At 43.5% G+C, this 22994-nt stretch overlaps 1 protein-coding gene across 3 annotated transcripts in view; it reads left to right on the top strand.

Annotated features, from left to right (window-relative positions):
* Nucleotides 1-20010: 20010 nt before the first annotated feature.
* The window catches only part of NR3C2 (nuclear receptor subfamily 3 group C member 2), a 332295-nt gene continuing 329311 nt past the window's right edge, over nucleotides 20011-22994 (top strand). Inside the window, exons 1-2 of one of the 3 annotated variants that reach the window (XM_090036366.1) lie at nucleotides 20011-20060; nucleotides 20309-20714. Coding sequence is in view for 1 of the 3 variants with exons in the window: in XM_090036365.1 (XP_089892491.1) it covers nucleotides 22849-22861 (13 nt within the window). In the remaining 2 variants the exon portion in view is untranslated. Of the gene's footprint in view, nucleotides 20061-20089; nucleotides 20715-22734; nucleotides 22862-22994 lie in introns of those variants that run through there. The other 2 variants (XM_090036367.1, XM_090036365.1) reach the window with 2 other exon arrangements.

Genomic DNA, 22994 nt, shown 5'->3' with positions numbered 1-22994 from the left:
CAAGAAATTATATACACACACATACACGTACGCACGCACGCATATACATTAAATAGTTTGAGTTTGTTCTCTTGTAGGCATGTCTACATTTGTGTTTATGCTGGCTTCAAAGTAAGTTGCTGCACAGTAAGCAGGAATAGGCCAGTATGTACATGTGCAGGCAATAAAGTACAACTCAGTCCCTATACACAGTGTTGCTGTGCAGTAAGGTGTCTACACGTGCATTATTGAGCAGTAACTAATCGGGCATAAATTTGATACCTGCATGATACAGCTATCGAATTTATGCTCACATTGGCATAGGTCACCATATTTATTGCGCAGTATGGGCGTGCACATGTAGACACATACCCATACTGTGCAGTAAATTTGATGACTGTGTAGTAAAAGTGCATGTGTAGACACTCCCAGATACAAAGAGAGAGAGAGAGAGAATTATATATGATTAACAAGCTATAAACATTTGTATTTCCTAATACTGAAGAACCTGACTGACATTATAGAATTTAATTCTCCATATAGCAAGCAAACATCTTTTTATGAGTTTTTAGTTTACTGTTTTAAATAATTTGAGTTTGTTCTATTGTATGTTATATATTAACATACAATAGAACAAACTCAAATTATTTAAAACAGCTGCATTTTCTAACTCTGAAGAACCTGACTGACATCATAGAACTTAATAATAGCAAGAAAACATCTGTTTTTATGAGTTTTTACTATGTGTTAAATAATCTTTGTTCTATTGTATATGTTATATATATCATATAACATATACAATAGAACGAACTCAAATTATTTAAAACATAGTAAAATAAAAACTCTTAAAAACAGATATTTGCTTGCTATTATTAAGTTCTATAATGTTTTTAGGGATCCAAAGTGGAAAATCATATTAAAATGTCTTCTTCAGGGAATTTTAAACTATAGACCTACTTTTCAGTCCAAAACCATACATTCGTTTATGTGCATAAGTGCTTGTCTTTATGCTGTTGCACACATACAAATCATGAATTTGTGCAGCTATATAGAGACAAGCACCTATCTAGCCATGTGCATATGTATATTCTCTAGTTGCTTAAATTTGTGTACCTTCATATTCACTAAGTAGGCATATAATTGCAATCTAAATCACTGGAACAGAAGAAAATTTAAAAATAATGGAATAAATGAAAGAAAATAGAATCAGAAGGGGCCTCTTGGGCCACCTAGTTCAGCCCTCTATGCTCAAAGGGGAACATTTGCCCAAAATGGTCAATAAAACCATATATGATTGCCCCTCTCATATGTCACAGCCCCAAAACATTTTATATAAAAAAAAAGACTTATAGTTAAAAAGTTAACCCACCAGAGAACCAAGACATTAAACTTTCCTTTCTTCTTCACACTTCAGAGTCCTGCATTACAGACATTCTAAGTGGAGCTATCAACCTGACATGCCCTGGTAGGTAGGTCTTAATGCAGATATTTTATCTAAGAATAAGAAAAAAGACAAAGGACTCCAGAGCTAGCACAGAGAGTCTGTAAGGACAGCTCTGGCTTCCTGCAGATGTACTAGCAGCCACAATAGTTGAGGGCAATACTACTATTTGTTCTGGAAGGAAGGTAAGTGAGAATCCTGACTACTTTTCCCTTTGTAACTATTCCCTATTATTATTTCCTAACTGTCCTCACTTTCTTATTTCATTATTCTCACTGAGATTTTAGAAAGAAGCTTAGTATCTGAGTGATGTTATAGTCATTAATTTCAGACTCTGCCTCATTTGTTTATGGCCCTACTATCTTCTTAGCATTTCTTTTACTTCTGATCTTGTAAAAGATGTCTCTTTCCCACCCTTTATGCAACTGGGTGGGCAGCACTACTAAATGTTTTTTCTAAATGTTTTACAAATTTATTCCCTGCTGACCTTGAGGGTTCTCCATATACATTTCTGGTTCCCATTTCTTTTTCCTCCTCAGATCTCAAAGTATCCATTCATGAGAGTACACAACTGGCTTCTTGTTCCTTGATTTTTTCTCACAGGAAGTGTAGGCTATTTTGCCTTAGTGGGGGTAACTTTTTGGTTCTCCACTACACTTCCACATTGTATTCAAATAGGTTCTTTGATAGAGTTGATAATTCTCCAAAAGCAGCTTTCTTTGAATTAACTATCTTTATTCTAAATCCATTCTGTGGTATGTTAATCCACGAGCACTACTACCATAGTATGCTTTTCAGGTGTTTTCATTTAGTTTTTCCTCATTGGGATGAGTTCTCCCATTTTTGTTCATGTTATTCTTCCAATCTATTATGAATCTTGGTGATTCTTCGTTTTGCCAAGGTTGGCTATATGTGAACTGAAACATGATTAGGTACCTGTATGTCTATAGCACTGCACCAGGGACTGCTACCATGAAGAATGCCCAGCCCACACACTCCCACAAGCCAAATACCAGAAAGAAGGAAGCCCTGAACATGTGCCAGTAACCACGCCTGAGACAAAGAACCTAAGGCTGGTGCTCAGCACATTCTCAGGGCTGCTCTAACATACTAAATCACAATTCTCAGTTTCAGGTGGTCATGAATACATGAAGTAGTGTGTGCCTCATGATGGAATACAGTATGAAGGTAGTGTAGGCATGATCCAGAAAATTTAATTTGATGCGAGCTTCATGTCTTGTGGTTTCAAGCCCAGAGAGCTGGTCCAGGAACTTTCCTATTTTTTTCTTTTCCACGTACCAGTAGTCTTCCCTCTATGTCTTTATTATTCTTTATTTGTATCTTTACCCAAAGAATTTCACCCTGAAACGCTCCATTGACCATGCACATCCAGGTGAATAAAGGCAGGGATAGATTAAAGCAGGAGGCTGAAACCATATTTGTTTAACATGCCAGGTATTTGAAGGGATCCTTTGCAGAAGGTTACAAGGCTCCAACTACATCATCTGTAACTCAGGGCAAAATCTCCCCAGATGACAGCTAGGAGTTTTTAATCCTCACACCCTTCCTGTGCAAGGGGGGCAGAGGTTTCTGTGGAGAGGATGTCAGCCAGAAGAGACTTCAGATCTCCCCTTATTTGATAGGTTCAAGGTTCACCAGCAAAATTCCAGGTCTTCTTTACTTCCGGTATCTGGCTTCTTTTATGTGAACTGAAAAGGACTGTACTGGTGGCCAGCAGTAATTTATTTGGTTTCCTTTCCCCCAACCCCTTCTGTTCTGTCTGACCCAATCCCTTATGTCCCAAAAGCAAATCTTGGCCCTGGCATCCAAAAAATACACTGCATTATACCCTGAAAACCTCAAGCTTATATCAGATGATCCTGGAATCACCAGTATGTTTTTGTCCCTGACAGGCCTTCATGAGTCACTACTGGGAGTCCTGATCTCCGGGTCATTGGCTACTCCCTTTTCCGGACCAGGGTGTTACCGTGGTCGTTCATCCTCCCGCGTCACCAACCCCGCTCTCTCCTGCCACGACTTGCTGTTACTCTAGCAGGGCGGGGCTAGTTCACGGGTCCCTCGGTGACCTGGGTCTGGCTCGTCGGTAGCACACGGGGCTCCGGCACCCCTACACCCTGGCCTCACGCCACGTGTGGCCTCCACTTCCCCGTGCCCGCTCAGTGATGGTTCTGCAGGCTTCTACAACGGCTCTCGTCTTCGAGTTTCCCTCAGAACCCTTGGGTTACTCCTGCCCTGATGTAGATTCCTTCATACCAGCCTGAACCGGTGCCTTAGCCTCTACTACAATAGATATCCCACCACAGACCCGTCACCCTATACACCATGTGCTATGTGCCTCCTCAAAGGGGTCCTACTGTACCAGCTACCTCGCTGCCCTACCACCTGCTTCCTATTATTGTGCACGGAAGTAGCACCTCTCGGCTGTTTTAGAGTTGCACCCTTATCCCTTACTCAGCATCCTCTATTCTCAGCGGCAATCCCGCCCTGATCTCTCGCCATCCAGGTGATCCTTCGGCCTCTCATCCCTCTTCAGAAATGCCCGCACCCACTGCCTCAGCACATACTTTGGGGTCCTCTGAATCCTCCTGGGTCATCTCAATCTTCATTTGCTCACCCAATCCATCGCTTCGGGTCGATCCGCCGGTGTTCTGGTTGTCACTCTTCCCCTCCGAGCCACTGTTCTCTCCGGCACGCTGGATCTTCTTCGTCTGTCCAGCAGGGCTAGCATCATGGATGCCCCTGACAGCCGTTTGCTCCCCCTGCTATTCACCGCCTCTGGAGTGGCAGCTGCCATTTTTAAATCCGCTGGCCGGAGTCTGATGTCACCGTCAGCTGCCATCCGCAGCTGTACGTAGAAGCGGCTAACGAGCCGTGCAGGCTTTCCCTCTGTCGCGGCATCTGTCCTGTCCTGCTCTCCTGGTAAGTTTCCTTTGCTTTCTCAGTCCCCGGGACAGTTCTCTTTCCATACCTTTGTGTACTCTACCCAGATGGACCAGCTCAATAGCTCCCTGCCTAACTTTATCCCGTGAGCACATTTGACCAAACCAATCTTGCATTCAGGCATGATTGTATAATCAGTCCCTCATTCCTCTAAATCTTCTCTCTCTAGCTGTCTCCAGTGCAGGTCCTAAGATATTTTTTACTAAGGTGAATAACTAGGCCTCTACATGGTCACAGTTCACCGATCCATTAGTAAAGACAAGGTATGATCTAATCCCTTGAGCGTACCTCGCCTGCCATACCACTGAATGTAGGCAGCCTTGAGGCCAACTTGTGATCCACCTGACAACCAGGAGGTCTCTTATATAACAACTGCACTACAGAGCAAGTGCAAATCCAGGTGATGGTTTTGTATAAGAAGTTTCATAATCACAAGCAGGCAGGGCTAAAGAAACTCATTGCCCATCCTGGCAGCACCTCCACTGGCACACACACAACAGTGCTAAAACAGTTAGATTCCCATAGCTCTAGAGTCCTTTGAAAATCAATGGCTTTTGATATTGTTGATGTTGCTCTCTTGATCCTCAAAGAAATGTGCAAAGAAGTTAGCTGGGTTGATACCCAAGTAGGTTCACATTGTAGCAAATCATCATGCACAGACAGTGGGCCTAGCTGATGCTTATGTATGACTAAGAGGTGTAACAAGGCAGCTGTGTGCCCTGGATAGTGGCAGTGCATGAGGCAGCACCAGTTCCCACAATGCTGGCAGCAGCAATATGGTCAACCACCACTAGCAGCAGCAGTGGGTATTTTTTAAAAGCAGTGTCCCAGTCACCACTCTCCAGCTCCTGCCCCTCCAAATTATGCTGTTGACTAAGATGGTCTTGATTGATACATACATTGATATAAGAATTCTCTTAGGCTTTTGGCCAATCCTTGCCAAGACAGTCTGTTTTCAAATCCCTTAAATGTGTTCCATTCATTCTAAATAACATGTGTATGGTCCTGTCCCCAACCATCTGTGCCACCAGCTCAATAACTCTTATGAAATATACAAGACTACAACAAACACTGATCTTAAAGGTAATTCATTCCTTCCCATAATTGCACCATTTTTGATAGAACATCCAGTAACCCTAAAAGAATCTCACTGGTTATAGAATGCTTGTCTTTTTTCCTTTGTCTACAATCAATGGACTACTCCCTCTAGGACTTTCTTATCAGAAATGTCTTTCAAAGATCAGGAAATTCTGCCACTCTCCACCAAAAGGACCACATTAGCAAGGAAACCTTATATAGTAAATTAAACTAATCCATGACCCACCAAGACCCAGGCATTTTACCACCAAAGTTTGGGAATATTCCAGCCCTGCATAATTCCTAGCTCTAATTCTATGGCCTCAGAAATACTGACATTGAAAACCCTAAAAAGCCTTAGGGTAAAGGTTTTAATTAAACCTATGGCTGACTGGACCCATGGGTCAACAATTCTACAGTTCCTGTGACGTCCACGGGTAAATGTTGTGAGCTGCTGGAATCTGTCACGTAAAACTGAAAAAGAATGTCAGAAACACCATTATCTAGGTAGCAGGTGTACACTGCACAGAAATGGATATTTATTAGAAGGCAATACATATATGCTTTGTGGCCTAATTACAAGTGCCAATTCAGATAACTGTCCACTCACCTTATCAAGCACAGCCTAGATATCACACCAAAAGCAAACCTGTTTGTTTTCAAGGTCTCTTCAGTACTGGGGAAATGATCAAGAAAAAAATTATATCTTGGAATACCCTAATCAACTTATCAGTCACACCACTTCTGGACACCCTCTCTTCTGGACAATACATTCCCAAACTTCTACCAACCATCTTGCTGAAAAGGTTTATTAATAGTGTCAAATCGTATTTATAAATTGAAACTTCATATAACTAATTGAGAAATACTTCTCACATTTAGAAGTTTTCCATCATTCCTTTTGGTCACTGTATCAGAGGGGCCCAGTTCTCCTGCCTGAGGGGATGCAGCTCTCTGAAGGCTAATGTGAAAATGGCTCACTGGGAATCAAAATCCCCAGCAGGCAGAACCAGAAGAAAGTGTGGAGGAGAAGCACCAAGAATGGGAAACTCTTGGACTATGAGGAGGGCAAGCTTGCAGTGGGAAGTAGCTGAAGCCACAGCAGACCCTTCCTAGTGTCCAAGACAATAAGGTTTTTGTTTACTTGTTTTATTTTGTTAAAAGACTGTATATTATTGGGGCATGCTGAGATATGCTCCAGGGAGTAAAAGCCAATGGGTTTAAAAGACTGGATATTACCGAGGCTTGCTGAGAGACATCTGGGGAAAGGGCAAAAGCCTGGTTGCAAAGGCCCTGAGCTGTCAAAATGCTGAGGTTTCTTGAATTCAGAGGTAGTTATTTTAAGTCAGGCACAAAATGCCCTACTAGGAGACAATATTCAGGCCAGATCCAGTTCTACCTATTAGGCACTTAAGTGGACTCAGATACCTATGCAGGATCCTCTTTCATCCTGTTAGAGGCTCTGAACATTCATTACTGTGTCTAATTTTGTAATATGCTGTCCTCTTATTCTTATGATTGAGACACAAAAAGCAGTGCTTTTAAGTAAGCATTTGAGTGATCCATGAATTCAAAATCTGACAAACCCACACCTTTTTGTCTCCAGTATTAGTCTTCTTTTTACCTGGCATCAGAAAGCATCTCGAAGACCACCTGCTCTGACCCTTTCTTTTTTCTGTCTTAGAAGTCATCTGTAACTTTTTGGAGTATTTATTAATAAAGTAATTAATGTGAATTTTCCAATTCAGGATAATCTCCTCCTTTTTGGTCCCATTGCCTATCCTGGTCCTTAAGAGACAATATATAGTATTTGGAGTCTCTTTGGCAATCAAATTGTAATCATTCCTTCTCTAATAGTGTGATTATCTTCTTTCTTCCTGTTTGCTATTAAGCAAGCTCAATGAGTCACAGGGCTTTATATTTGCCTTCTCTTCACCCACTGGCTGTCAACAATGGATCACAACCCCTTCTATTCACTCACTCTCCATGCTGAGCTTATAAAGAAATGCCACCATAGAACGATATGATCCTCACGAAGTGCTTTCAAAAAAAGCACCCAGTTCTTAAACTCACTCATCTACCAAGTTGGCTGAACTGGCTAAGTTGAATGGGTCTGATCCCTCTCATCCTTATGTTGATAATAAGTCACAAAAGTTACAACAATCTAAAAGCAGAGTAAAAAACCGAACTAAACATAGTATTTTTCTATTCCTTCTATAGCCTAGCAATCACTTTTTCTGGTACACTGCTCTTCTCTTCTAGTCTCCTGTTTGCTTCTGGCTTGTTAAGTTGGGCATTCTCTGGGGACTACCCCCTGATGGCAGCTGCCTTTGTATTACAGCAGAATTAAAGAGTCTACATTAGAAAGATCAATAGCTAATATTATATCTGGGAAGAGAATTGCTTCATTGTATCTTTTGTCTAGCTGTCAAGCAGACTATAATCCTGGTGACTTCAATTTTTCAATTTCAATGCATTACCTGAATATGCAAGCAAAACCTAGCATGCATGTACATACATTTGTTTGGCCCATACTCTATCAAGTCAAAAGCCTTCCTAAGATCAATAAGCTATCATGCTTAAAACACACCAGTTCCTATAGCCAAAAACCCACAGGGTGCATCCTGACAAGCACACACGTGCAGTTTGTGGTGCCTCAAAGCAGTCTGAGGTGCTGCAAACTGCACACGGTGCATGTGCACCCCTTTGCCACACTGTTTTTTTTGACACCCAGTGTCAAAAACCCTACTGCTGAAAAAAGCTGCGTGGCACGCACAACAGCACAGGCCACCAGAAAGGGAGCCTGGCCAGTTAGAACCACACTCTGGTGGCTGACCATGCTCTGAACAGCTGGCTTGGTGCTGCTGCTGCCCCTGGAGGCCCCCAGAACTCCAGATAAGACTGCTGAGCCAGCACAGGTGCAAGGCCCAGCCTCCCTTACTCCACCTGGGTCACTTTGCCACCTATCAGAGCACACGTGCGGGGGCATGCCTGGGGACAAATGGTAGAGGCACAAACAGGTGTTGCAGCTATTTTTCCTGCAGGAAATGTGCCCCTGCATGTGTGTGCTTGTTGGGACGTGCCCATAGAGTCTACCTTCACATTCAGCTCTCTGATTCCATAACCCAAATGACCAGGTACCCAGTTAGAGCTGGACCAGTTGGTAGCAAACTTTGGCACATGTAAGGTAGAGCTTGAAGAGGCCATAGCTACTTTGACACCACTTCCCCCTAGCAATTATTTGTGCAAAAAAATCAGACTCTTAAAGAAGACTGATCTGGTTAACCATATCCTGACGCAATATTACTTCCTTATGATGCTCATGTCACATCTACGAGCACAATAACACTTATATTTTGGTAATAAAATCAGTTATAGTATAAAACACAAACAGCTTCTTCAGTTTATACATTGCAATAAAGGCAACAAAAGTAAAGTAAACGGGATGAGAAAAGCAATAGGCCATTAATTCCTGATTTAAACTCCAGACAAATCATTGAAAAGAATGCATTAGACCTTGCACGGTCATATTCCCTTTCCTTCCTGGCATCCTGATTTAACCACATCTTCAGTGGAGTATATATGTCAGCATTTTACCAGCATGTTAAATAGAGAATACACTTACTTGAATCTACTCTGGTAGTGCGTAGGTGGGAGAGAGTTAGATAGCCATGTTAATCTGGAAAATAGAAGAAAAAATTGAAGTATATCATAGTGATGTTACTTGTATTAATAAATGATGTGGCAAACCTGAAATATTTTAATGTATATTTTCAACTTTACTATTTTTCAAAATGATGCAAAATGCATAAATAAATAAAATGTCATGTAAATGCATTTGAATCTTAAAGTAATTTAATTTGGATGTATTCATGCCTCTTTTGTGTTTGCTTTCCAGAAGCTGAGTTTTACTGTCGAAAAAAGTTCATGAAAAACAGACCTTATAGTTGCATGCACCAGTCTATGTGCAAAGCCCATTTTTAAATGTGCATGTACAACAGTCATGCCAGAACCACATGCACATTCATGCAGTAAAGCAGCAGAAAATATACTATTACTTATTGAACTAATCATGATACAACATGAATCTGGAATAGTTGTGACTAATCCATACAGCCAACATTTAAAAATTTGAATAATTAATACATTTGAAAAAAATCCTATTAGTTGCCTTTCCCACACAACTACAAAATACTTTTAACCACACATTATTCATAATCATATTGTGATTTTGGAAAGGCAACCACGTTGCGATCTTGGGAAGGCAACTGGTCAGAAAGGAAATCTGGACTTATGATTAAAGGCACTGATTGAGATTCAGGAAGTCTGGGCACAATTCCAAGCTATGTCACAGACTTCTTATGTGACCTTGCAGCAAATAATTTAATTTTTCTGTTTCTACATTCCCTGGATGTAGAATTGGACTAATACTTCCCTCATACAGAGAGTTGTGAAGATAAATGATTATGAAGTACTCAGCTACAACAGTGACAGGGCCACATAGTTAGATAGCTAATACTAATGCTCTCAATATCTTTTTTAAACTAGGCCGAATTTGTTCCACTAGCATGAAGAAAAAATACAAGAAGCAGGTGCCAAACCAGTAGTTGGGAAGAAATATAATACTACTCCCATGACATGGGCTACTCTGCTCATATACATAAACATTTCTTCATAAAAGACATTCATTTCTACTGGTAAGAATTTTGCAGTAGAAAAATAGCTTGGGAGCTAGAGTGGGACAGGGTTCCTGAAGCAGGAGAGTAGCCCCACTCCTTGCATTCCTCTGGGCTGACTCAGAGGAGTGCAGGGAGAAAAGGGGGTGTTCTGCCATTGTAGCAAAGTCACCCGGGACCAGTGTGGGATGGGACAGAGGCATTCCTGTTGCATGAGTTCGTTTAAAGAGGTACCAGGCATGTGCAGCTGAGGATAAGGGAGGTTTTGCATCTCCATCTGTATGTTCTGGCTTAAAGAGGTTCCTGGTATGTGCAGCTGGGGATGGGGGAGTTCCCCTGTCCTCAGCTATAAATGGCTGGGACTCTTTAAACAGCCACATGCAACTGGGGAGCCTCTCCATCCTCTGCTGCACATAGGTGTTTAAAGGGGGCTCCCCACTCTCTTTAAACCCAGACATCCCAGTCTGGGGAACAGGTGGGGAGTGGCTGTTGACTACTCCTCCCATTTTCTCCCAGTCTGCATGAGGGGAAGGAGCAGCAGGAGGATAGTCCCAAAAGAAGTGGAGTTGCTGCTGCTCCCCATGCCTTCTCCAGACCAGGGTGACCCCCATTGTGGAAAGGCATGGGAGGCACTGCTTCTGGTCTGGGGAGAGTGGAGTAGCAGGGAAGCATTAATTCATGTGAGAGAAACTGTCCTGCAGGCAAGAACTTTCTTATTGAACAAGGGAGATCTTCCTCCCACATCAGGCATGTTTTGTGTGAGAGAGCAAATGCTTGTATGATCTTAATTTCAACTGGGAGAGTGGGGATTCTCCCAGTAGAAAATGAATATATATATATATGGCTGCGGCTGCTTCTAGGAATGACTGCTCATAATCCCATTTCCATTACCCTCTTTTCATCATATTCTTCATTGTTTGGAATACTTGTGTGCAGACACATGCATGATGACGAGTGCTTCTTCACTGCTGCCCGTGCCAGCTTTCCTAACCCATCCAATAACTTATGATGGCAACAATTTAAGTATAGCAATAAATAAATAAATAAATAAATAAATCTAAGGCTATCTGAAGAATTTAGGATTCTGGGAGTGTTTTCTTCATCTAGTATGGTATCTCACTTGATGTGCCATTTTGATAAGAGCACAATATTTTAGAATGCAAGAGTAATTCTATTCCATTCTGTTTTTATTTCTTATAGATTCATGAGAAATTTTCCTTTTCTGCTGAAATCCAGTACAAAAGTGATTTTCCCCTATATTTCTTAAACAAAACACCGTCAGGATCTTTTACTTATGTAGGTGAAATATTCAAATGTATGTGTTTTTGTTCCTTAAATCGGGTTTCCACGTGTTAGATAACATCATGATGAAATGAAATACAGAGGATGTCTGCAAGCAGAGGCAAGTGAGCAAGCAACTTAGTAAAGATAGTGGAATATTTTTGGTCTTACAACAGAAATAATATACTAAATATAATGGAATTATATGAGCATATACTGGGTAAGGCCAGGTAATTATGACACATTTGAAGCTATTATGGGCCTGATTGTAATTTAGGTTCCCTAGGATAAAATGTGAGCTTTATGAAATTAAATACAATTATAGTAGTATAAAACAGATGTATGTAAGATTAGAATCAGTGCATAGAAATGACAAAATTGGAAACATTCAGAGATCTTAGTCTTATTGCATGTGTAAGTCTAACTCTCTGGGTCTTCTTTTTTCAACTTTGGTTGTATTCACAAATACAACTTCTAATTAACATTTTATAGCATTGGGACCCCAAGATTCATTAAGAAGCTGAGTTATTCTATGGTATATCAAGGGGCTTGAAGCCCCCTGCGTGGAAGACTTCTTTTTCAACTACCACAGCAAAACCATTTGCTTGGGACAAATTAAAAGACGAAGTGATCCTTTTGGTATCCCCCAAAAAGTTGACCCTTTAGGTGCCAGTAAGAGTTCCTGGTGTGGTTTTTACAATAATTACACTCAAATTCTTATAAGAAATGCATTTATTCAAATGAAAGACAAATACGGTTCATATAAAAACTCCAAGTACTCTCTACTCTAAGTGCCTACTCATATTTAAATGCTCTCCCCTGAACAGCTATATACTTTTCACAATACATGAGGGAATAATAACCACACCAAAGAGATTATGCAGTAGTGTGGTTAGTAGAAAAAAGCAAAGGTTTGTAAAAAATACCAATGTAGACAAGAGTCTCAGCTTGGCCCCAAATCTGAGTCTTTTCCCTTATCAGGAAATCCATAATTTCCTCCTTCTAGACATACAATAACCTCTAGACCATGGCTTTAGTACTCATCAAATTTTCCTGGATTTTCCCCAAATCAGATCCTACCCATTCATGACATAGAAGGGCCACAAAAGGCACTGGAGGAGGTTTCTGTCACAACCTGGCCCCACCCCACTCTGAATAGAAAATAGTCTTTTGTGATAAAATCCAACTGTCAAACTGGACATACTTAAATGCACCCTTGGGTTTGTGTATCTTATTTCTGTAAAACTCATTTTCATTTGTACTCCCTTTCTGAAACTCTTCTTGAACAGTGGGTTGTTACAGTCTAGCCTCAGTCCAGCCCTAAAAGAAGTGCCTTGGACCCTCAGACTGGCCCAGCCCACCAGGCATATGACTTGCATGGCAGCTAAAGCAAGGACATGTAGGCTGAGAGAGAAAATTTCTCATAGACTCAAGTTTACTCTTTAAAATCACAAGAGAACAGCAGATCTTAGGGAAACCAACCCCAAACAGTTCCACCACGCCAGGTTTTATTCAGGTAATGATACTCCCTCTTCTTGTGAGTAACTGCATTTGGTCAGTAGTTAGTGGAGGAACAGATCCTCTAACCTTCCTTTTCTCTGTCTGGGTGTTCCCCTTTCTGATGATGAATTGGTTCCCATTGTTTACAGGGCACTTCTTTTGTTGCCCCTGTGGTTCTGTTGGGCTTTTTCTAGGTTTCAATCCCTCCACAAATAATTATAAGCAGTGGTGTAACTAGGGTGGGGTGCTGACTTGGGGAGGAGGGTGGGAAGGAGGTTGGAAAATAGCTGGAACTGCAGCTACACAACCAGTGCTGTAGTGCTGCCAATGCAAAGTCTCATGCATCCCATTGCCCCAGGCATCAGCTAAGCTGCCTTGTTAGGACTCTGAATATAAGTTTCTGAACAGTCATCAGTGACCCTGCTGGTCACAAGCCATTGTTTCATAGGGGTAGAACCATTCAGTGGTTGTGACCCCCGATTGCTCAAATCACAGCTTTCTCCAGTAAGTGCCAAGTTCCTGCAACAAACTGAAATCTCAAAGCTTACTGAGCCCTAGTCTATATTAGTCTATATCAGTAGAATTTATACATCTTATATTTAAAAAATGCTTATTTTATTTTATTTCTGTCAATAAAGTAAGATGTACTGCTGGTTTAACTGGGGCTCCACTATAGCTTTTGCTGGTACATAAAAGTCATAAATATCACAAGCCCATACTGATAGTCCTGTATGGTGCAAGTTATGTGTGGCCTAAATAACCTGGCCTAAAGGTTATATTCAAACTAGAGGGGGAAATATAACCAGGTGTCCAAAAAAACCAAAACTGAATTGGTAAATTGGCACAGACATCTCCCAATGTCACAGTTTCTATCTTTTAATAAAACACCCACTTTTTTGTGTAGGAAGGTGTCAGAGGGCAGAATGGAGAAAGTATTGGGACACATTAGTTTTGCTCATCAGCTATTCAGCCTAAGCATACCCTTAGGAAATGACTTGACCTTCATTTTAGAGCCAGGGTTGATACAGTAGGATACAGAAGAGGCTACATGGTGACAATATGTTCCTTTTTTAGTTAAATCTGTCTGAAGTGGCACCCATCTTTGTATAACTCCTAAAATGGAGAGAAGGGAGATTCATTTGGGCCAACTTTCTAATTTGTGCTATATGAATCTGAAGGCACAGAACAAACCAAGTTAATTTTTGGGATCTGGCACATTGCATCAGCTCCTCCTGCTGAAGCAAAACCTGAACAGGAAGTACATATTTAAAAAACAACCACCCACCCACCCTTTTATTAAAGAGACCAGTCCATACTACACTGAAGTCAATGGGAATATCCTTTAATTTTAAGGGGAGTTGGGGCACACCCTATGTTATGACTCCAGAATGTGATCTGCTTCAGAGAAATGCTATCTACATTTTTTTCCTGTGTGAAGACTGACAGATGTTCAAGACTCAGTGCTACTGTGCTCATGGATTTTCATATTATACCATCTCTATTTGTAAAACATCTTACAATACATGATTCTAGGGATCATATCATCTTAATAGCAGTATTCTGAAATATGAAAGATTGGACATGAATTCTTCCTGTACTGTAAGGAAGGTAAGATGTATCTCCAAAAGTATACTGTCATTAAACATTTAATTCCCCCTACTCGTAACCTTGATGTCATGGTAATTTGGGTTCAACTTGTTCTGAAGATTAGTACTTCTTTTAGAAGTACTGTGATAGTAATCTAAATTCACTAGCCTTCGCAGTGATTAAATAATTTCCTCTAATTTGCATTGTATATGTTTATTACGTGCTGGAGGGTGTTCTTTGGTCTTTTTTTTTTTTTTCACTGCTTTAATATACTATGCCTGAATTTTTGGCATAAGTGCAGTACTGTTATAGTTACTAGGAAATTTTAATCTGATTACAATGCAAGTTGCCTCTCAATACTGTAAAAATGCCAGTAGATAGTAGATAGATACTAAGATACAATTACCTGCCACTAGTTTTCAGTGTTTGGAAAGTATTAATACTGAGTTGTCAAGCTTTCACTGTGGTGTCATTTTTTTTTAATTCTGTATTTTGCAAGTTCATGCAAATATCAGTTCATATAGTTAATTGGAAACTGAAAATAAACTATATGTTGGTATATGTTCATATGGCAATACTAAAGCTACAAGAAATATAGAGTACAGCATGTGTATTATTATTTGTGCTTCATCTATTATACCATTGTCAATGAGAGCTCATTTTTAAACTATATAGCTCTTTCCAGAAAATTCTCATTTTGAACGAAACAAAACTACCAGTAATAATCAGCAACAAAAATAATGATTTGAAATACAGTGGAAACCTTCATTTTCAAATGCATGACCTGGCCTTCCACACAGGCAAGTGGTTGCTAATGTCAATATGCATTAGAAATGCAATTGTATTACAGTACTATACTTAGATGTGGTTGAACCACGTTTATAGCTTAGGCCATTAAAGAGCATTAAAACAAGAAAAAAAAGTAAAAAAAAAAAGTAAACTAGGTTAAAAGGGAACATGTCCTGTTGCTTAGCTAAAACATTCAAGTATATCTATAATTAGTATAAAATTGTTCAAGGTAGGCTACAAATTAAATATTTATATCTAATAGAACATAAACATGCCATATGGAAAATAGGTTTCCATATTTTTTCATTACTTTTGAGGATTTAAAACATTTTCATCCAGTATCAAGAACTTTGATTTTAATAAAATTAGCTGGGTTAAAAATTATGTGCTCTCCTCTCTCAAGAACTTTGCTTAGCTGTTCTTGTCTAAGAGGAGAAATTAAAATCTAATCTATTAAGCCCGATCTTTTAAAAAATTAGCAATATTTTCCTAAAGTATATCCACCAAGCAACTAAAATTCCACAGTACTCAAAAACAAATGAACCAAATGGCAAAAGAAATTAAGTTTGTAGAAAATAAGAAGTGTAAAGTATAATATATTTGAATATGAGATTATGTGTTTTCCTTTCAACAAGCCAGCTCGAAATGGGAAATGCCCAGCTGCCTTAGTTGGAACTAACTCAAAACTTCATCCGCTTTGGTTCAGTTCTCAAAATAGGGCACACGACCTCTAACTAAGATAGTACAGTAGGCTGATTTTACACTGCACCTCTACTCCTACTGCCCCCAATGCAAACTCACTCAGTTTAGCAAGTACAGGTGATGGGGAAATTTGACACTTGCTTCGTTTTAGTGTTATCTGGTTTTGTAATGCATTATCCCTAGCAAATTTACCTCTATCTTTAGGAACAAAGATGACATCTGCCACAGAGTGGCTTACACTTGTCTGTTTGCTGCTTCCCATGTCATGTGTCTGACATGAGTTAACCTCCCTTATAAAATCTAATGCGAGGGAAGAGAATTTCTCATCCAAGGTGTCCATAGCACTCCTCTTGACCTACTTGAAAAATTATGACAAGATGCTCTGTGATTTCACTTATTGCCAAATAGCCATGAAAAGTAATCAGAGAACACCTTCGACAGAATTTTGACAACCTATCCCATATTTACATGCATGTTTTAAAATAAATTTGAAAAAGTATTAATTCTATTTGTTTTATTATTTTTGCAATAGGGTCATGTTTTAACAGAGTGAACATAGATGCAAAAGATGGCTTTTCTTCTGACTGGTTAAAAATTCTAAATTGCATCTGATATCTTGATAATTATCTAGGGTTTTTTTAATTAAAAATTATAATCCTATTTTCTTGTTCAAGATGTTATCTTAGTTGTTAGTGACAGCTGTTAAAGCGCTGCTAAAAATACACAGTACAACGGTACAGAAAAGTTAAGTGCTCCTTATGAGGCACAGGCAAAAAACAAATGAGGTTTCCACTGAATTTGTGGAAGACTTCTGAGCATCTTGCACTCACTCTCACATGGGTGCTTTTTTAATTCGCCATGATTATATGCAGTATGAGGTAAAACAATGAAATATACAATATGAAGACACTTATGGGTATTTATTTAGCTTTAGCATTTCTTATATATATATAACATAGGATATTAATTTCAGGGGATTTTTTTGCACCCTTGTTTTGGGAAAAGAAAATGCGTACAGGAGTGGCGACAGAAATTGACTGAAAGCTAACAAAAATGTACTCTAGGCAAAACAAAGGGTTTTTTTCAAACAGTAAAGCAGTCATTATTGAAATAGAGTGATGCATACATCCTATTGAACTTACTGTACTATTGTTGCTTGGTTGGTGCTCATGTGTTCAGGTGGACAGTTCACTTGCCTATGAACTTGAGAGTCTAACCCATGCTTTATAGCTACGTTAAATGAATAAAGTACCTAAATTCCAAACCAAACGTTATGACACAAAATGAGAAAATAAAAGAAGCAAAACAAAAATGTTCCAAATTTTTATTCTAATACATTTCAGTAGGTTTCTCCTTTTTAGCTGTAATTATGGCGAAATATAGAGCATTAGCATAGGCACGGTAAAATATGATTTGCTTCCAATAACATAGCAAGCTAATTGTGAAATTATGCTATTGAATACTCTATCATCTCAAAGTCTGGCCTTACAAGTGATTTATCCATTTCTAGTTAACACTGATCAACAATTGTCCATAAACTTTTGACGGATGCTTGGAGGAACCAGATTAAAAAATGAATTAAAACCAAAAGCCCTAATCCTTTATTTCTGAGTAGTCCTCCTCCTGCATGCTTAAGAATGCTTGAACACCTTGTTGAGTCAGGCCCTTAAAGTGTGGCCAACTCTTCAGCCTCTATGTTTTTATTAAGAAAATAGAGCTAGAAGATATCTAGTGCCCTAAAATTAAAAAAAAATCAACATTTTAAAACATCCCAGCCATTAGTGGAATATTAATTCATTAGTTTTAAGTGTCCACTTTTTGATGTCATTAGTTTTAAGTGTCCACTTTTTGATACCCAAAATAAAGTTACTTTTTTCTGCATTAGCTGAAGGCAAAAAAAGATACAGCTTTAGCAACATTAACTGTTCAATTATCACAGTCAAGTTTATGAGGATTGTATTATACTCATTTCAAAGCTGTTGAAAATACAGCACAGAGATTAAGACCAGCATGTTTAAACTTGGATATAAGTATCTAAATCCACACAGAGGCACCTAAATGAAAATGGATGGATTTCAGGAGGGTTGGTCCTTCTTCAGCTCCTATTAAATTACATGGGAAATGCAGGTGCTGGATTTAAACTCACCTCAGTGAGCCAAATTGGAGAATCTCGACCTATGTAACTTAACACAGAGAAGCATATCCCTTAACTAGCCAAAGTCCAAATGTGGAACAGATTGTAAAACAGGGCCCTAATATAAAGCATACTAAAAATTAGTCATGCAGGAAACTTAAAATGCTGTGAGATTCATTTGTTTAGTGTAAATAAGTCACTGCACCCTCAGCTACTTGGTTCTGCATTTGGTTTAGTAAAATTTTTGGAGCCAAGAGTTCCAGATTTTTGCATTTCTTGATGTAGGATAAATCATTTTAAACAAGAGGAGTGCATGCGCGTAGAACTTAGACAACTTTGGGCCTTCAATAGCTGACCCAGGGAGATCAGAGAAATGTGGGTATCACCCTAAGAGTGAGTGTCAGAGCTGAGATGAGTCCCTCCTGGTTAGGCCTTGCTGATTCTCACATGACAGTGTCTTTTCTTTGCAAACAAAGGTTAGGGTGACTGTTTAGCAGTGGAGATGGTTATGCTGAGGGCAGCTTGTGCTGAGTGAATCCACTCACAAGACTATCATTGTTTTGGGGATCTGCCTAATAGAATCAAATGGTTATAACTATGGCGGGTTTTTTACCTCCCCACCAAAAAAACCCCAAACGAACACAAAAAAAGAAACTAACCCATAATGGCTGTATCACAACTGTGACTTTTAGGAACCACCAGGATGAAGCTTTCCTCTCAGAGCAGCCCACATCTGACTGATTTGTGGGCTCTCCCTGCCTGGAAAGGAAGCACTAGAAAGCCAAAATTCCCCTTTAGATTTTGTCCAGTGCAGGGAGGGAGGGCAGCAGCTAGCTGCCTCTTCTAAGAGCTGGGCTTGAAGAAGGGGGCCGTGATGCTGGAGCAGACTCTTCACCCCTGAGGGGACTTGACTGACTTGGGCGCCAGCTTGACCTCGCCAGCTCTGCATGGGTGCGAGGGTCCTCTGAGCTTTCAGTAGGGTGGCCATTATGGGCGACTGGTGCCACATTAGTAAGGGGGGGCACATGCCCCCCAGCGACCAGTCAGCAACCCAGGGAGGGTCCCCCCTGCAGCCAATCTAGCCGACTGGAGGATCCCCCCCACCACGGTTGATCGCGAAGTGGCTGCAGTGCTCCTGGAAGCAGCTGCAGCGCTTCCACTCCCCAGGGGCGCTTGCAAAGGGGGCACCGGCGCTCCTGTGTGCACCCCATGCCCATCACCTAAGTGGCGAGCACAGCCTGCCAGGGGGTGCACTGGCACTCTCAGGGGGTGCACATGCACCCCTGTGTGCCCCCTACGTGTCGCCACTGATGGCCATCCTGGAGGACAGTCCAGCTGTCCTCTCTTGATACGAAACCGGATGCCTTTACGGCCACTATTTTTCCCTGGAAAAGAAAAACAGAGGCCGTAAAGGCAGCAGGGTTCGTACGGAGAAAGGGCAGAGGGGCAGAAAACCAGAAGGTCCTCTAGGATGGCCGGCCACCCTAGCTTTCAGTGGGGTGGCAGCCCCCCCCCCCGTGTGGCAATGGGTCGGGGGGCATTTGCTGCCCTGCCCCCAGCTGCTGGCACCCCGGCAGGCAGGGGCCCTGCACCGCCAGGCAGGCAGCAGCGTCTCCACCCCCGTCTCTTTCCTTCCCACTCCCCCGCGTGATGTCTGCAGCTCGGCCTGGCTGGCTGGCCGGGGCCTGTGCTCTGCCCGCCTCCCCCTCTAGGTGTCTGGTGCGCCGGGCCGGAGCCGAGCCCGCCGGGGAGGAAAGGGGTGGGCTGGGCTCCCCCTCTCCAGCCTGCGCCGCTGTCAGAGCCGACAGACACGCTCCGCCTGGGGAAGGGAGAGATACTCCTCCCCCCCGCCGCCACCCTCCTCCCTCTTTCCCTCCCTCCCTCTTTTCCTCCAGCCAGCTCCACAAACCAGGAACCAGCCGCCTGCCTGGCCGTGCGTGAGAAAAAACACGGGTGGAGGTGGCGGGGGGGAGGGCGGCCCGGCAGAGGCAGAGGCAGAGGCAGCCCCGGGAGGAGGAGGAAGGTGAAGGAAGGACGGACGCGGCGGGAGGCAGCGCAGAGGCGAGGAGGAGGCAGGAAAAAGTTTATACCCTCCTCCCTCTCCGCCCTCCCCTTCCTTGGTGGCGCAGATGGGAGTTTTACCTGGAATGACTTAAGTTTTTTTTTTTTTTCAATATTCAGCTGGATCCAGCCCTCCTCCTCCCCCCATCCTCCTCCTTCAGCAGCAGGCGAGGGTGTGACAGCAGGAGGGAGGGGAACACCCATGCACCCAGCCCCTGTGGGGGAGCTGTCAGCCACAGCACGGAGGACCTGATCCGAGTGGACTTTACTGTTTCCAGCGCTCCTATTCCCGTCCTGCCGCCCGGGCTCCTACAGGAACTGCTGCTGCTGCTGGGCTCGCCTCGGAGGTGGTGGCAGCCCCTTGCAAGGATTTTTTTTTTATCTTTATTCTTTTGATTTTTTCTCTTCACGCCGTCCTCCGTCCCGTTCCCCCTCCCGGTTACTTCGTGGCTCGCGGGGGTCGGATGGTTTGTCGGCGGTAGCTGGGGTCTCGCCGCCTCAGCCGCCCCAGCATGTCGTAGGAAAGGTGAGTGCAGTGCAATCACTTCGCCCGGAGTGCGAGGGGGAGAGAGCGGCTGGGCTGGGAGGGGGCAGCGATTAGAGCAAGAAGCAAGGTCCAGCTGGATCCGAGGTGGGGGGGCACATATACACACAGGGGAATTGTCCCTGGGCACTAATCTGCAACACACACATGCCACACACACACAGGCAACACACAAACACACACACATGACTTGTCTCTGTGCCCTGACCTGCAACACACACGCGCGCGCGCGCGCACACACACACACACAGAGGAATTGTCCCTGGGCACGGATCTGCAACCCACACATGCCACACACACGCACAAGCAACACAGACGACTCATCCCTGTGCACTGACCTGCAACACAGACACACACACAACACACACACGGGGGAATTGTCCCTGGGCACTGACCTGCAACACTCACACAACACACACAAGCAACACAGACACACACACGACTTGTCCCTGGGCACTGATCTGCAACACACACACACAAAACACAGACACACGACTTGCCCCTGTGCACGGATCCGCACCAGACAGTGGTAGATCCAGGTCAGGATTAGTCCAGTGGAAATCAGGTAAAACTTAGTTAAAAAGAAGAAGACACGTCGATTGCTTAAACCTCCTCCCCTTCATCCCCCCCTCCCCCCCAGCAGGGGGATCTCTGCCGGCTCTGGGAGCCTGACTCCTTCCTCGGCCCAGTGTCTGCTGCTGGGTTTAGAAGTGCAGATCAATATTTGGCAGAATAATTAAAACATGAAAAGGCACGTGACTTATATAAAAAAAATCCTAAAAGGTCTTCGCATGATGGGGCCCATTTCATAATAATAATGATCAGGATGAGCATAAGGTTGTTACTAATAAGGAGGATGATCATAAAGGTAGTCCTCAGCTGTCTGAGGTAGGAGACGGGTTAAAATAATAATAATGATAATAATAATGACCTCGCTTTATTATTGCTGTTATTATTGTATCATGATCATTATTATTATGACCATCGCTGTTGTTGTTACTGCAGGATTCATCTGAAAACCTTCCCCCCCCGCCTCTCTCCCATTCCCTGGGACTTACTGGGAGTTATTCTCGTCTGGGAATTAACCGGAGATAGATGGGCTGGAGGAGGGTGTGCGCGCGGGGGGGTGCCCGTGCCAGGCTGTCGCTGGCGGGAGGAAGGGGGGAAGATCCCTGGCACGGGCGGCACCAGGTGGAGACACGGGGGGAGGGGGGGGCGTGCCTATGCATTGATCTTGCGGAGGGTGGTGGCTGCGGGCGAGGTGGGGTGCGCGGACCCGCTAGGAAAGGTGCCCCCGGGGCTGGAACTTGGGGAGCCAGGCAGCAAAGCCCTGCGGGGGGAGGGGGCGGGACACGACACACACACGTGCCCCGAGTTTGTAAAGCGTGGGACTCCCCCCAGCCCCACGCCTGCCCCGCTAACCACGCTCCTAACTCCAGGAGCAGCGGGGAGGGCAGCGAAGGGCAAGTTCTGGCCCCGGGCGCGTTTCTCGGGGCGCCCGTCTGGAGGGCAGGTGGGAAGGCGGGGATTCAAAGGCCAGGGCAAGGCGAGGCCGGCGGAGGTGGAGGTCACTCCGCCCCGGGCGCCCCGTGCACAGCGCGGAGGGGGCTCTGCCCGCGTGTCCGGGGACAGGCAGCGCAGCGCAGCGCCCCCCGCCCGCGCGGAGCCGCCGCGAGAGCATTTCGCTGCAGCGGGGCTGCTGGCGCCCCCAGGGCGGGACGCTGGGAGCAGTCGGGGGGGGCCGCGAGGGGCTGGGGGGGGAACCCAGAACCGGCTCCTGCGGCTTTAAGGGTAGCTACATTTTCCAGCTTGTGTCGCAGCAACTTTGTATCAGTCATGTCGCCCGGCGGGTGAGCGACAAGCGGGGCGGCCCAATGAGAGGCCCGCCGGACCGCAGCCCGCCAATAGGGGCCGGGGAGGGCGGGACCTTAACTTGAACTTTATCTGGGCATGTGACATGGTTTTAAAAGGACTTGGCACCTTTCCTTCCCTCCTGCTCGTTGTCCCTGGGAGCCCGAGTGAGCGCCGGTCAGGAGCCGGCCGCCGGCTGTCCCTGCCCCGGGGGATGGTGCTTTTCCTCCCTGGCATGTGAAGCCAGCAGCACTTTGTGGCCTGGATGTTGGATCTAGGTGGGTTGCGGTGTGGGGGCGACAGCAACAGGTAGAGAGAGGCAGGCGGCGCAGGTGTCCTCTGCGGGCTCAGGGTCACTGCCTGCAGGCGGACTGTGTGTGGGGGGAGGGGACTTTGCCTTTCGGGGGGTGG

The sequence above is a fragment of the Crocodylus siamensis genome, chromosome 2 (genome assembly GCF_052110815.1).
Source record: "Crocodylus siamensis isolate JL-2025a chromosome 2, ASM5211081v1, whole genome shotgun sequence".
In the NCBI taxonomy this organism is placed as follows: domain Eukaryota; kingdom Metazoa; phylum Chordata; order Crocodylia; family Crocodylidae; genus Crocodylus; species Crocodylus siamensis.
This window is presented reverse-complemented; position numbering and strand designations above follow the sequence as displayed.